The sequence below is a fragment of the Myodes glareolus genome, chromosome 19, assembly GCF_982192425.1.
Source record: "Myodes glareolus chromosome 19, mMyoGla1.1, whole genome shotgun sequence".
NCBI lineage: Eukaryota > Metazoa > Chordata > Mammalia > Rodentia > Cricetidae > Myodes > Myodes glareolus.
In genome coordinates, this window is record NC_142044.1 from 41,430,766 (window position 1) to 41,447,276 (window position 16,511).

Genomic DNA, 16,511 nt, shown 5'->3' on the forward strand with positions numbered 1-16,511 from the left:
CTTCCTCTCTCTCTCTTTTCTCTTATGAACATGCATGCTAGCATGCACATCTGTGAAATCTTTTTTGTCTGGCCTATATAGTCATGTATGTCCATAAATACATGCATAGACATATATTAACTTTTTTTTGGTTTTTTGAAACAGGATTTCTCTGTGTAACTTTGGAGCCTGTCCTGGAACTCATTCTGTAGACCAGGCTGGTGTTGAACTCACAGAGATTCACCTGCCTCTGCCTTTTGAGTGCTGAAATTAAAGGCTTGCAACGCCATCATCTGGCAACATATATTCTATTTGTTATGTGTGATCCATTTGAGAATTGTCTGGCTTTTTTTTTCTGATTGTTGAGTATTGTTTGTAGACACTGACGGTTCACCACTTAATATTTCAGCATATGTCTTCTAAAAGCAAGAACATTCTTCTTCATAAGCACAGAACAATTAACAGATGCTGTTTAACATCAACAGTAATGCTATCTGATATCCAAGTTTCTCTAGTTGTTCTGACAATGTTCTTTATAATTGCTATAAAGAGATTGTTTTAGATTCACGGTCCTCAGCTAAGGGCATGCATTTCGCCTACTTACTGAGTCTCTCTAGTCTCCTTTAATCAAAATAGCTCCTCAATCTTGTTAGATTTTTTATGATACTGAGATTTGGCTTAAAATTTTTAAAAAATTGTTTTTATTTTTATGTTTTAGGTTTTGTTTGGTTGGTTGGCTTTGGTTTTTCAAGGCAGGGTTTCTCTATATAACAACCCTGGCTGTCCTGGAACTTGCTTTGTAGACCAGGCTGACCTTCAACTCAGAGATCTTCCTGCCTCTGCTTCCCAGGTGCTGGGATTAAAGGTGTGTGCCACCACAGTAAAGCAATTTATTTTATTTTTAATCATATGTGTATGTCTGTGTGTGGGTATGTACACATGTGAGTGCACATGTTTATGGAGTTCAGAAGAGGGTGTTAGATTCCCCTGTAGCTAAAGTTACAGGCAGTTTATCAGCCTCTCAACATGGGTGCCAAGAACAGAACTCAGGTCTTCTTTAAGAGCAGTCAATACTTGTTTTTAGCTGCTGGACCATCTCTCCAGCTCCTTAAGGCAATAATATTTTCAACAGCAGGACAACTGTTTTCAGTATCCCTCAATTTGAAGTTGATTAAAAATTTTTTCAAGTATTTTGTTTATGTATACACACACACACACACACACACACAATTTGCAGAAGTCAACTTCCTCTTTTCCCATGTGAATTCTGGGTATTAAACTCTGTCAGGCTTTGTGGCAGATGCCTTTATCTGCTGAACTAGCTGACTCTGATTGTTTTTTCTCATTTTTTTCATATTTTTATACTTGTTTTTAATTGAGCTATACATTTTCCCCCACTCCCCTTCTTCCTGTTTTTTTTCTCATTATTTTAAATGTAAAATGCTTTTGACAGAAAAACTTATATCTAAATGGTATTTGAACCTTCGGTATATTATGTTACCAGGCACGACATGGCAGTTTTCCCCTTTACTAAAGTGCTAAATTTGGTCAGGTGTGTTGGTGCACACCTTTTTGTTTGTTTGTTTTTCTTTTTTTGTTTTGTTTTTTTGAGACAGGGTTTCTCTGTAGCTTTGGAGCCTGTCCTGGAACTCGCTATGTAGACCAGACTGGCCTCGAATTTACAGAGATCCACCTGCCTCTGCCTCCCAAGTGCTGGGATTAAAGGTGTGCGCCACCACCACCCTGATGTTTTTGTTTTTCAAGACAGAGTTTCTCTGTGTAGCTTTGGAGCTTGTCTGGCACCAACTCTGTAGACCAGGCTGACCTCGAACACACAGAGATCTGTCTGCTTCTGCCTCCCGAGTGCTGGGATTAAAGGAGTGCACCACCATCATTCAGCAAGAGGGTGTGCACCTTTAATCCCAGCATTCAAGAGGCAGAAGTAGGCAGATCTCTGTGAGTTTAAGGCCAGCCTGGTCTACATAGCAAGTTCTAGGTCAGGCAAAACTACATAGTGAAATCTTTTCTCAAAAAACAAAACAGGGGCTGGAGAGATGGCTCAGAGGTTAAGAGCACTGACTGCTCTTCCAGAGGTCCTGAGTTTCAATTCCCAGCAACCACATGGTGGCTCACAGCCATCTATAATGAGATCTGGTGCCCTCTTCTGATATGCAAGCATACATGGAAGGAATGTTGTGTACATAATAAATAAATAAATCTTTAAAAAAAAAATAATAACCAAAACCCAAGGCGTTAAGTTTGACCATGACATTAAGATAGTATTCTTGAGCCAGGTGTGGTGATGCATAAATCCTAGCACTCAGGAAGAGGAGCCAAGTAGATCTATAAATTCAAGGTCATCTGGCTCTATCTACATAGTGAGATACTGTCTGAAAAAACAAAGCAAACAAAAACCCCTGCCAATTAGACCACAAAAATAGATGTTGTTTGTGAAAGTTCATTAGAAAAGGCACAAAAACATCTCTTGGAAATTCAGTAATTTGTGGGTGATAATACAGGTTGTGTAATACCATGTTTTGCAAAAAGATTTCATCATTTATTTTAGCCCCGTCAATAAATCTTGTCTAAATTAATCATTGCTTCAATGTTGCAAAACAAGGTGATTTTGCTTTAAACCAAGGCACTGCTTCTATTAGGTGTATATAAAATGAAACATAGGCATAGATACTAACAGATACTTGAAACATTAGTGCAAATTCCCTAAGTTGTCCTGAAATGAATGTGCCTCTCTTCGGGCACATTAAAATTTTATTTATTAATTCATTTTTATTTGCTTTATATGTTTAAGTGCCTATATGTATGTATGTGCAACACATGTATGCGTGGTACCCGATAGGGTCAACAAAAGGCACCAGATTACCTGGAACTGGAGTTACAGATGGTTGTGAGCCATCATGTGGGCAGTGGGAACTAAATATGGGTCCTCTGCAAGAGTAGCCAGTGCTCTTCACCACTGTGCTTTCTCCAGCCCTCTTCAGGCATTTAAAAGCTTACCTTAGCAAACTTCTACATCTTTTACATTTTGGTTTATCTCTCGCTTTTCGATACCTTTTATGAGTATTTTCTACTTAGTTATGTGGAAAATATTAGCTATGTGAATAGTAAAAAGAAAGCTAAAATATAAAATACTGTGGAAACAAAGTATAGCTTAGTGGTAGGATGTGCACTTAGCATGTGCGTCCAATCTCTCTCCCTTCCAAAAAATAAAAGATTGAGAAGAAAACCAACCATTTATTAGTTCAAATATTTATTGAAAATCTACTAGGTAACAAGATTCTGAGAATTCATTAGCCAATGAAAGACAAAAGCCTTTGTTTCCATAAAGAAGAAAGATAAATGACATCGATTTTGCTATTTAACTAAACATTTTAAGGTCTCGGTATGTCCCACATCACATCATCTGTAGTGTAGTCCTCTAGTGTTTAAAGCAATCTTTTCTCTATGAAATGTCTTTTGTACACAGGACATAAAGTACTTAACAAAGAGATTAATTTTAAACTAAAGAGAAATGGAAGATTTTTAAGGCTTGCTTTAAAAAGAGAAAATGACTCACTGGCTCAGAGGGAGGAAGTGGGTTGCATTCAGATAAAACAGTACAAGTTAAAGAGCACTGTTCTCTCTTCAGGTGTGGGGAGGAAACACTGAGGAGGCCAAAACTGTCACTCTAGAGTTACAAGGTAAAAGAAATCAGTGGAAATTAGGCCAGATAGAGGTTCTTTTTTCTTGTATTTGTAAAAAGTTTCGAAAAGAGTAAAACCATCTTGAACTTAACTCCTGTAAGGCAGTGAAAGAAGATTTGAGAGGTGGCAGAAAGGAAATAACTGGAGGGGAGGCAGAATGGAGAGATTTATAATGAAGAGAGCTAAGCAGAAATCCAGCAGTGATAACAAAGCCTAGTATTTTTGCAGGGTAAATCTGCTGTGAAATATCTCTTCCACCTAGCCAAGCTGTAAGGAAACAAGGCTCACTATAATTAGTATGTTCTGAAGTATATTAAATTATAACAGTACAGATTAAATACATGTCTTTGTATAAAGCACAAAATTATCACATCTAAATGAAAAAGGGGACAGTTTTAAACTAAAGGATTTCAAATGCTATTAGAAACCCTCCCATAAATAAAATATCTTGTTTCTTGGTGTTGAGGAACTCCAAGCTGCGGCTCGCCTGGAGCCTGTCAGAAATATCACTATAATTGGTATGAATCCCTAAGTACACTGACAATAATTGAGGCTTGTATCCCATGCATTATACTTGATGGCATGTCGTATTAAAAAAGAACAAAATTATAGAGGCGAGGAGCGGCTGTATGATACAGCAGAGCAACAGCTCCTAGATGAGGCTACAGCTCCAGACATTAGGACTGCAACGATCCAGCCGATGGATCCTAGAGATAACAAGCCAGAAGGTGAGCATAAGAAGCTGCACACCAGCTGGGCCATTGTGGCTCATGCCTTTGATTCCAGCACTCAGGAGGCAAAGGCAGGTGAATCCCTGTGAGTTCAAGGCCTGGTCTACAAGAGCTAGTTCCAGGACAGCTAGGACTATTACACAGGGAAACCCTGTCTCGATAAACAAACAAACAAAAAAAACAAAAAACAAAACAAAAACAACAACAACAACAACAAAAAAGCTGCATACCAAGACAAATAAGCTCCAAGAGAGACCATGATGTCACCACGTACTATTGTGTGTCTGTGTTTCCCTTCTCTCTCTCTCTCTCTCTCTCTCTCTCTCTCTCTCTCTCTCTCTCTTCTTTCTTTTCAAGACAGGGTTTCTCTCTGTAACAGTCCTGACTGTCCTAGAACTCACTTTGTAGGCCAGGTTAGCCTCTAAACTCACTGAGATCTGCCTGTCTCTGCCTCCCAAATTCTGGGATTAAAGGTGTGTACCACCTCCACCTGGCCAACTTGATTTCTTATAGAACCCAAGACAACTAGCCCACCACCAGCATGTTTGTTTCTTAACAAAAAGCCATCCAGAACATCTGCAGTCTTGTGAATGTATAACTTATTCATTAAGCATATCAACCTATGGCTTACATTGTCAGCTTAAATAAAGAAGTAATATGTTTAGAGTCACTAGCATAGTGGTCTTATGCAAAGTGTTTAGATTATTTGAACCCCATCCATTCTGTGTAAACTTAAGTAATTCTCATGTGACTCTGATGTAACTCAGCTCTCTTCCATCTTCTTGTAGTTTTCTATGAAACTATATGTCTCAATATGTGGTTGCACCTCTCCCCATCCTTCCCCACCAAACAAGAACTCCAGTTTCAAAAGATGGAAGGCTGTAGGCTTTTAATTTTTGTGTGTGCATATTTTAGGAGCAGACAGAAAGGATGGATATATTACTTAATAATAGCAACTACCACCACTTCCTCCTTCTCCTCCTTTCTACTTTCTTTTCCTTTCTTATTATTGTTGAGAAAGCCCTGGCTGTCCTGAACTTGCTATGTAGACCAGTCTGGCCTCAAACTCAGAGAGTTCTGCCTGCCTCTGCTTCCTGAATGCTGGAACTAAAGGCATGTGCCTCTATGCCTGGCTAACAAAACTTCTTAAACATATGTTTTTTTTTTCTTTTGGTCAGGGCTCGGGGACATGTGTTGAGACAGGGTCTCTCTCTATGTAACCATGGCTGGACTAGAACTCACTATGTAGACCAGGCTGGCCTGAGGAGGCAGAGGCAGACAGATCTCTGTGTTTGAGTGTTGAGATTAAAAACATGCCCCAATATTCTTTTTAATAAACCAATTCTTCTCTTTAAAATGATAGGTGTACTCTTTTCTTCCCGTGTTTCCCTTATTTTAAAGCCTCCTCCTCATTCTGTTTCATTCAACCTTTATCTCCTCAATGGACCCCTTCTCAGATTTTCACCTTGACCCTTCAAATCAAAAGCACCAAGAGTCCCATTGTCTGGCTTGCTCTATAGCCTGGTCTACACTCTGACAGAATTTAAGGTGGTATTATGTATATTCCTAATTTTTAAAAATAGGCAGCTCAGAATATTTACTGTTCACGCAGTCATACAACTAAAACTAAGGAAGTCGGGATTTGAGTCCCATACATCTTTGACTTTGAAGCTGATGCTCCTTGGGCAGAGATATGTAGTTTAGTGGAAGAGTATTGGCCTAGTGTCTTAGTTAGGGTTTCTGTTGCTGTGAAGAAACACCATGACCAAAGCAAGTTGGGGAAAATGGGTTTATTTCCTCTTATACTTTCACATCATAGTCCATCACTGAAGGAAGTCAGGACAAGGACTCAAAGAAATTCAAGAACCTGGAGACAGGAGCTGATGCAGAGGCCATGAAGGGTAGCTGCTTAGTGGTTTACTCCCTGTGGCTTGTTCAGCCTGATTTCTTTTTTGTTTGTTTGTTTTCTTGCTTGCTTGCTTGTTTTTTCATGACAAGGTTTCATCTGTAGCTTTGGAGCCTGTCCTGGAACTAGCTCTTGTAGACCAGTCTGGCCTCAAACTCACAGATATCTGCATACCTCTGCTTCCTGAGTGCTGGGATTAAAGGCATGTGCCACCACCATCCGGCCCCAGCCTACTTTCTTACAGAACCCAAGACCACTAGCCCAGGGAAGGCATCACCCACAATGGGATGAGCCCTTTCCCATCAATTACTAAGAAAATGCCTTATAGACTTGTCTACAGTAAGATCTTACGGAGGCATTTTCTTAACTGAGGCTCCATTCTCTCAGATGACTTTAGCTTGTGTCAAGTTAACATAAAAATAGACAGCATACATATCATGCACAAAGTTCTGGGTTCATTCCTCACCACCAGTACTACTACCACCACCACAACAAAACAACCAGAAAGAAAAGAAGTTGGTGCTTCTTAGTTGCACTGTGTTCTTCCATCCTATCTCATTTCGTCTCAGAACTATTCTTCATGACCTCTGATAATTTGGAGTAAGAAGATCAGAATGATAGAATCTGCTATGTCCTGTTCAACCAAAGTGGAAAAATCTCTTTCAGTTCCTCCTTATTCCTAGAATCTACCCCCACCTGCTCCCTCATTCTTCCAAGAAAAAGGAAAAGAGAAGGGAAGAAAATGTAAAAGGCTATAGGAGGGACGTGGGAGGCTTTCTGATGCTATTAACTTGGTCAGAAATAGATGTAAATTAAAGCCCTCTAGAAGAATGTGGGGTGCTATGCCACCTTCTTGTATGTCACCTCAAGACTGTGACTGCTGCAGTAGTCAGGAAGTACAGACACTAAGAAAAATTTCTTGGATTATATTTCATTGAAAGATGATGGTTTAAATTAAACTGGTTATTTAGATAATAACTACCATTTATTGAAGATATCTTTTTAAAATTTATGTATTATGTATACAGTGCATGGGTACATAATATACATATATATACTATATGTATACCTGCAGATCAGTATAGGGCACCAGATCTCATTATAGATGGTTGTGAACCACCATGTGGTTGTTGGGAATTGAACTCAGGACCTCTGGAAGTGTGCTTAACCCCTGAGCCATCTCTCCAGCCCCTATTGAGGATATCTTGTGTGATAAGTTTGCTGTCAGGGTAGAGCTTATGTGTATCAGTACCATGATCAGTCATGGTACCCAGTACACAGTGACTCCCAATAAGTTATTCTTAGTATCTTGAGTCCTCACAACAGTCCTAAAAGGTCAGGCGTCCACCTTATTCCCCATTTTATTATGAAAGAAACTGGGTAAAGTAAATAGGTAGTACATGTTTGAGTCAAGATTAGAAAAGCAGATAAATAATAGCTGTAGTCACTAGGCTAACACTTTACCTGAATTACTTCATCTTATTCTTACAGTTGTTCTATCATTTGGTACCATTATTATGTCTCATGAAGAATCAGAAACAGAATGCTTAAGCAGTTTTCCTGAGGTCACAGAACTGACAAACCAGACTTTGAACTCACATTTAATTCATAAATCACACAACACACTAGGCTGTACCTGCCAGAGGGAAAACTAGCATCTTGCTACCCCCAAAGAATTTGCAGGGATACACTTATTATTCTAGTGCAATGACCATTGTTTAGGATCCTTAGCCTTTAAGCAGAGATGTGACTGGGTCAGAAAATTCTTCTCTCAGGGGAAACTTAAATAAAACTAGCTCATAAGACTCGGCAAAAAGACAGATTACTAGTCTGATAAGGAAAATATAACTATATTTCAAGTTCATATAACCAGTGAATGTAATTTCGCTATACATAGGCCTCTAGCAGAATCCAATTTTTAATTCAAATTATTAGTAAATATTAAATCCAAGCAAAGTGAAATATAGATGACTTAAAAGAATGTCTTTGAGGGGGCTGGAGAGATGGCTCAGTGGTTAAGAGCATTGCCTGCTCTTCCAAAGGTCCTGAGTTCAATTCCCAGCAACCACATGGTGGCTCACAACCATCTGTAATGAGGTCTGGTGCCCTCTTCTGGCCTGCAGGCATATACACAGACAGAAAGAATATTCTATACATAATAAATAAATAAATAAATATTTAAAAAAAAAAGAATGTCTTTGATACATTGAGGACTCAGTAAATCTTGATTATTATAATTCATATTCATGTATGTCAGGAGGGAGGTTCAATAGCACTCCTAAACTTATATAAAAATTTTATATGTGTGTGTATATGTGTTCATTTTGCTAGATGGGATTCTGTATTTTTCATTAAATTGTCAAAGTATTGGTTTCATAATAAATGTTAAGGGCTACAAATTCCATACACAAATGTACACAGAATTGTTGATAAAGCAAACAAAATTTTAATTGCCTTAAAATTCAAAGTTAAGACTGATATTATTTCATAGTCTATTTTGATTAAATACAATCTCAAAGTTTGAATCATTTTGATAACTGTTTTGTAGCTATAATATCATTTCTATATGTTTTCACAGCCTTTTTGAACAGCCTGTAGTAATCCCTCCATATAGCTCATCTGCCTGTGGTGATGACATTGTTAATACCCAACTTTTACACCTGGAGCTATCAAGGACAGGAAATGGGACCTCTTCTCCCTTGTGCAGGGGACCACATAGGATTAGCAAACAGTAATTTGCTAAAAAAAAAATGTTGGCTATTTATCTAGAAGCTCCACTGTGCTGTTTGTAGACAGGTTTCCAGAACAGCCAGTGGGAGGGGGGGTTACTTCAACTGGGAGAGCTGAAAAACTGTCTCATTTATATTTGCCTTTCTTTTTACATTTTATTTTATCTTTGAGACAGGGTCTCACTATGTAACCCTGGCTAGGCTGGAACTCCCTATGTTGAGCAGCCTGACTTTGAACTCACAGAGATCCACCTGCCTCTGCCACTAGAGTTATGATATTAAAGGTGTGTGTCACTATGCCCATCTTTATATTTGCATTTCTTTTAGAAACTGTTTCAAACAGTCCTTGGTATATAGTTTCTTTGAAGAGAGGTTACAAGCCTATGTCCAGAAAGACCTAGACAAAGGAGAGCCAAAGTATCTTCAGTGTTTTTTGCGGTGTTCATGAAAGACCGTCATATGATAAACTTACTTAGACATCAGGTGAATAGGGATTATTTAAAGTAACAGTGAAGGATTCTTTCTCTTTGTGATACTGGGATGCTTTGCACATGCTGGGCAAGCACTCTATTCCTGAGTTGCACCCCCAGACCACAAGTATGCTCTAATAGAAAAGTACTCAGCATGGCAGGAGACCACAGAGCTGCGGGTTCCTAGTAGGAGGCACCTACGGGATGAGTGGGAACTACTTGACTAAACTCAGTGAGGGAAAGGGCTTTCATTTCAAAAGTAAAGTTTTATGCAAAGGCATCAAGACATAAGAGGACTTGCTTGAACAAGAAAAAAAATCTGAATGAAGGAGAAAATGAGTACAACTCTAGTTAAGTTTGTTAAGTTTCCGTTACTATAGTAAATAACTGAAACAACTGGTACGAGTTCACACACATAGACACATATACACTAAAATAAATCTTTACAAAAAAATTAGCTGCGTGGTGGCGGCACACACCTTTAATCCCAGAACTTGGGAGGCAGAAGGCTCTCTGAGTTTGAGAGCAGCCTGGTCTACAGAGTTGAGTTCTAGGACAGCCAGAGCTATACACAGAAACCCTATCTCCAAAAAAGCCAGTTAACAAGCCAATCTCAGGCTAGCCAGCCTAGCCTAATCACCAAGTCCACCAGGTTCCAGAGAGAGCCTAAGATAAGGTAGATGATTCCTAAGGCACACATGAGGTTGACCTCCAAAATTCTTACACACACATACAGAATACACAGTCACTCTATCCTTGCTATTCTACTTACAGAGGCTACCTCTTCCTTGTAAATATCACTGTATAACCAAATGAAACCTGAAGAAATGTTTTATTGATTCAGCTTCCAGGCAGATCCCAAAAAACCCATTGGTGGACACATTCTGGCTCATGCTTCAACAACAAGAATAAGCTTGAGAAAGGGAAGAGGAGAATTGAGGATTGCCAAGATTTATGACAGGTATATATTTTTTTTATTCTTCTTAAGATCCTGTGCGTGTGCCTTTAAACAAAATTGCTAACCCTGAAAGACTATACTTACTCCCTGGCAGATACGATTTGCTTGAGTTTCCTTCTTAAATATTATGTCACTGATCAGGAAGTACCACCTATGCACTATGTACTAGGGATCTAGTCCATAGTCACATTATCAGTCTCTGACATTCAGAGCATATAGTGAAGCAAGCAATGACATCACGTTTACTTTAGTTGAAGGCTGTTAGGTTCTAGGAATTATAAGGAGAAGAGTAGCTGGGGGGAGAGATTCATTTTACCAATGGAAAACCCATTTCACAAGTTCCTGAGGAATACTAGATTTTGTCTAATGTCCAGCTTCAGCTCATTTCTAGACATATGGAGGACCTGAGACTTTTTTTGTTTTGTTTTGTTTTTGTTTTTCCAGACAGGGTTTCTCTGTAGCTTTGGAGCCTGTCCTGGAACTAGCTCTTGTAGACCAGGTTGGCCTCGAATTCACAGAGATTCACCTGCCTCTGCCTCCCAAGTGCTGAGATTAAAGGCGTGTGCCACCACCGCCTGACTAAGACTTTTCTTGCTTAACTAAGAATTATAAATATCTAGGCAGGACTGGTGGTGCGGGAGAATTATCTGTATTCTGTCAATCATATTTTAATAAAACGCTGATTGGCCAGGCAGGCAGTATAGGCGGGAAAGCCAGACAGGAAGTAGGGGTGGAGCAAAGAGACTGGGAGTATTCTGGAAACAGAAGCTCTCTCAGCCACTCCTGCACAGACCACCGAAGAGGCAACATGTAAGCTGTCACACTGAGAAAGGTACTGAGCCCATGTGGCTAACATAGATCAAAATAATGGGTTAAGATAAGTTATAAAAACTAATAAGTAGCCTGACCTAATGGGCCAATCAGTTTATAACCTTATGGAGTCCTGTGTGTGATTTTCCTTGGGAGTTGCCGGCTGTGTGGTACTGGACAAAAACGAAAACCCCAACAAGCCGGCCCCCTCATACTACAGACTGGAGAGATGGTTCAATGTTTAAGAGCACTGCCTGCTCTTCCAGAGGACCTGGATTCATCCCAGCACCACATGGCAACTAACAACTGTCTGTAACTTTAAGATTTGACACCCTCAACAGACATACATGCAGGCAAAGCACCAATGCAAATAAAATAAAAATAAATAATTATTTTCTTTTTTTTAAATAAATAATTATTAAATAATTATCCAGGCATTGTAGGACATGGTGGCACATACATCCAATCCTAGCACTTTGGTGGCTAAGGCAGGCAGGTTGCTATGAACTCCAAGACAGCTACACGGAAAGAGCCAATCTCAAAACAAAAACAACAACGAAAAGAATTATAAGTATAAATTTACAGGAATACTTACTGTGTATCATCAATGCTAGGTTTTTTGGGATAAAGCAGTAAACAAAACAAAATTACAAGTCAAGCCTGGTGGTGGTGTGTGCACTTGGGAGGGAGAGCCAGGTAGAGCAATGTGAGTTCAAGGCCAGCCTGGTCTACAGAGCAAGTTCTAGGACAGCCAAGGATACACAGAGAAACCCTGTCTCAAAAAAATAAACAAAAACAAACGGAAAAAAAAAACCAAAATGATAAGTCTGGGGGGGGGGAGATAGCTCAGTGGGTGAAGGCATTTACTGTGAAAGCAGCAGGACCTGAGTTCAAATCCCTATCACTCTTAGGCTAGGCATGAGCCTGTAACCCCAACACTGGACAATGGGACAGCAGCAGGTAAAGGGCAACAACAAGTGGATATCAGAAGCTCCCTGGCTAGACAGCTTAGCTGAAACATTGAGCATCAGGTTCAGTGAGAGACTGTCTCAAAAAATAAGATGGAAGGTAACAAAAGAAAACATCCAGCATCCTCCTCTGGCTGCCACATGCGCACAGGCAAGTGTGCATACTTGCATGCAGAAGCATATACCACAGAGAGAGAAAAGACAAGTTTCTGCTCTCATGACACTTTACATCCATTCCATCTGTAATGACTTGTATAATGTGTCATACCCTCTACACAAGAAATGTGACAGTCGGGACTGGAGAGATGGCTCAGCGGTTAAGAACACTGGCTGTTCTTCCAGAGGTCCTGAGTTCAATTCCCAGCACCCACATGGTGACTCACAACCATCTGTAGTAAGGTCTGGAGCCTTCTTCTGGCCTGCAGATACACATGCAGACAGAATACTGTATACACAATAAAAAAAAAAAGAAATGTGACAGTCACATACTACTTGCTGGCCTGAGACATAACAGATAATGCAATATCTGTGACTGAATTATTAATCAACCCCAAAGAACAAAGCAAAGACTTATGGTAACTCTTCTAGGGAGGGAGAAGTAGTTTTCAAAGAGCAAATGAACTTATCTGGATTCAGTATGGACCACAGCAGATAGAATGTTAGTATTGGGTTAGTATTAGTTCCCACATCTGCAAGACCCTTCTTTTCTTCTGTCCCTGTAGAAGCCATCCTATAGAAATGCTGTAGTTTTTGAACTTCAGTCATTCCTAGAAATTGACTACAAATGTTCCTTGTTGAATTACAATAGTTGAACCTGTCTCATTACTTGAATTTGATTGTCTGTTTCTTGGATAGAGTGCTGTGCCAAGAACCTAAGCACTTTTCTTTTTTAATTAAAACAAATATTTTTATGTGTATGGTATTTTGCCTGCATGTATGTCTGTGTGTCTCATGTGTCCCTAGTACCCTCAGAAGCCAGAAGAGGTCATTGAATCCCCTGGGGTTGGAGTCAGATGGACAGTTGTCAGCTGCCATGTGGGTGCCAAGAATCCAACTCCTGTCCTCTGGAAGAGTGCTTTTAACCACTAAATTATCTCTCTAGTCCCACCCAAATACCCGCCCCCTTGTTTTTGTTGTTGTTTTGATTTTTGTTGTTGTTTCCCCACCCCACCCCACCCCCGACAGAGTTTCTCTGTAGCTTTGGAGCCTGTTCTCCCTCTCTGTAGACCAGGCTGGCCTCAAACTCACTGGATTTTGAATTTGAGATCTGCCTGCCCCTGCCTCCAGAGAGCTGGGATTAAAACGTGTGAACCAGCACCACCCAGCTTGCTTTGTTGTTGTTGTTGTTTGTTTTTTGTTTTGTTTTTAAGAGAAGATCACTATGTATTCCTTAGTTGGCCTGGAGCTGGCTACATGGACCAGGCTGACCATAACTCATGGAGATCCGCCTGACTCTGCCTCCCTAGTGCTGGGATTAAAGGCCTGAATACCACACCCAGTTACATCCATATACTTTGTTCATTCTCACTTATAACTAACTGTTTGCTGTACATCTCCCTCACAACAGGGACTAACTGTAGTTCACTAATCTTCCCGCAATGAGCTGAGACTTGACACCAGTTAGACTCTCAATGACTATTCATTGAATTAACAAATGAATGAATTTAAACTACCTGTTTAGTCATTTGCACGCTTCATTCAGGCCTCCAACAGATCTTGAAGGTGAACAACTCCAGCCATTCTTACTGGCCGAGGAGATTGTTTCAGCTTTGCAAATTCAATAAGGAATCAGAACAGTAAATTGTCAGCAAGGTTAGTCATGTCAAGTTTCCATAACACTTGACTCAGGTCAGGTGTGGTGACTCATGATTGTAATCTCAGCACTTGGAAGCTGAGACAGGAAGATTACTGCTAATGTAAGGTCAGCCTAGGCTACATAGTGAATTCCTGGGCTAGAGAGTGTGACCCTGTTGCAAACAAACAAATGTACATCTTATATCAAAATACCAAAAGTAGATCAGAGCTTAAGATATCAAAACTAGAAGCTGAAGAGGTAGCTCAGCAGTTGAGAACACTTGCTACCCTGGCAAAGGATCCAGGCTTCCCATAATTTAGAATCAAGCCCAGGTTTCATGAAATGCTGGGGATTCAAGCCAGGGCTTCAAACAATATGAGCCAAGAACTCTACCAACTGGTCTTTCCCATCCACCCCCCGCCCCCACACACACCGTGTCATTTTTTTGAAGCAAGATCTTTTATGTAGCCCAGGTTGGTCTTAAACTTGTGATCCTCCAGTGAAGGCATTGTTAGGCATGCTGCTACTTTAGAGTCTTTGCCCACTTTTTTCCTCTGTCTGGAATAACCCTCCCCACATAGCCCTTTGCCTAATCATCTTTCTCATCTACTTCAAGTCTTTTTTTAAAAAAAATATTTATTTATTATGTATACAATATTCTGTCTGTATGTCTGCAGGCCAGAAGAGGGCACCAGATGTCATTACAGATGGTTGTGAGCCACCATGTGGTTGCTGGGAATTGAACTCAGGACCTTTGGAAGAGCAGGCAATGCTCTTAACCACTGAGCCATCTCTCCAGCCCCTACTTCAAGTCTTTAATTAAATGTTAGCTTCTCCTGGATGGGAAGATGGTTCAGTGGGTAGAGTGCCTGCTTTACAATCATGATGACCTGAGTTTGGAGGAGCCGCAGTAGTACTCACCTAAGAGCTGGGTATGGTGGTATGTATTTATAATCCCAGCACTGGGAGGACAAGAGGACTCTGGGGGCTTGATGAGCATGTGTAGCTGAATAGAGTGCTCTAGATTTAGGAAAGACCCTCTTTAAAAAAATGATCTGGAAGGGCTGGAGAGATGACACAGTGGTTAAGAGCACTGGCTGCTTTTCCAGAAAACCTGGGTTTAATTCCCAGCACCACATGGCAGCTCACAACTGTCTGTAACTCCAGTTTCAGGGGACCTGACACCCATGGCAAAACAACAATGAAGATAAAATGAAAATAAACTTTTTTTTTTCTGAGACTGGGTTTCTCTGTAGCTTTGGAGCCTGTCCTGGAACTAGCTCTTGTAGACCAGGCTGGCCTTGAACTCACAGAGATCTGCCTGCCTCTTCCTCCTGATGCTGGGATTAAATGTGTGCACCACCACAGCCCAGCTCCCTGTCAAAGACCTTTAAGTCACATTACTTTTCATTGATTAATTAATGTTCAGTAGTCAATGGTATTCCACCTTCACAATTTATATTTCTGTGAACAGGTAGAATTGCACTGCTTGCAGTTAATGACAACTCAGAATACATAGAGCCCTTACAGAATAAGGTAACTGAAGGATGTGCTAGACAACCAGATTTCCATTGCAGTGCCCAGGACTCTCCGAGTTTATCTCAAAGCCTTTTACAGCTCCCCCTTTGTTAGCAGAGCCTGTAGAAAGGAGCACCCCTAAAGAGTCAGACAAGCTACATAGGATCTGCACCACAGGCCTCAAACTACCCTGAAAGAACACCCAGTTTATCCTGATTTGCCTGCTTGTTTCCAAGTTTGGGGGCAATTTTTCTTGACATTCAAAACTTTATATAGAGTTGTTTAACAAATGTTTGCGAGGGTTGATAACACTGCTAGGTAAGATCTGTAGTCCACATTTAGCTGTACCAGCGCTGCAGTGTCTCTGGAGACTCAGACTGATGGGAACGTGACGACTGTGACATGTGCACAGTATTTATAGAAAGAGAGCTTTTTATAAACTTCTGTTCCCTTGTATTCTGCAGCCCCGAGATGCCTGAAAATGAAGCCACCTTCGCAATAACTGCTGGAGGAATCGGGGATGCCAAGGAGTAGGTGGGGAATTGGTACAGATTGCTTCTTGGTGCTTATTAGGAGCTGGAGAAATGGAAAAGCAGTCTTGAATTTATATCTTGAAATAAGAGTTTGTTTTTTCCCCCGTATGTTATTAAAGGAAAGTCAGAAAAAGATTTAAAGCTTATATTTATCTTAAAAGTTCCAGCCTGATATGTAACCAACTAAATATACACTGTGTGTTGATTCAGAAATATGCATACATATTCTTGAATCACTTGATAAACACATATGCATACATGTGACTGTCGGGTATGGGAAAAGGTACTCAGTGCTCTTTCTTCTGACTTTCAAAGTGAGCCACTGAACAGACAGAAAGTCAAGGAGCTCAGAGGTGTCCACTCTCCCAGACTTCCCATTCAGCAAACTCTGGGACACAGCACCAGTGACCTAT

The 16,511-nt window shown here is 40.3% G+C and overlaps 1 protein-coding gene across 4 annotated transcripts in view; it reads left to right on the plus strand.

The window, feature by feature from the left end:
- Dmc1 (DNA meiotic recombinase 1) overlaps positions 1 to 16,233 on the plus strand; it is a 41,321-nt gene extending 25,088 nt beyond the window's left edge. For all 4 annotated transcript variants that reach the window (XM_087898973.1, XM_087898974.1, XM_087898972.1 and 1 more), the window contains 2 exons: positions 10,361 to 10,477; positions 16,030 to 16,233. In XM_087898973.1, the coding sequence (XP_087755099.1) occupies positions 10,361 to 10,477; positions 16,030 to 16,099 (187 nt within the window). In that variant the 3' untranslated portion in view covers positions 16,100 to 16,233. The remainder of the gene's footprint in view (positions 1 to 10,360; positions 10,478 to 16,029) is intronic.
- The last annotated feature ends 278 nt before the right edge of the window (positions 16,234 to 16,511 follow it).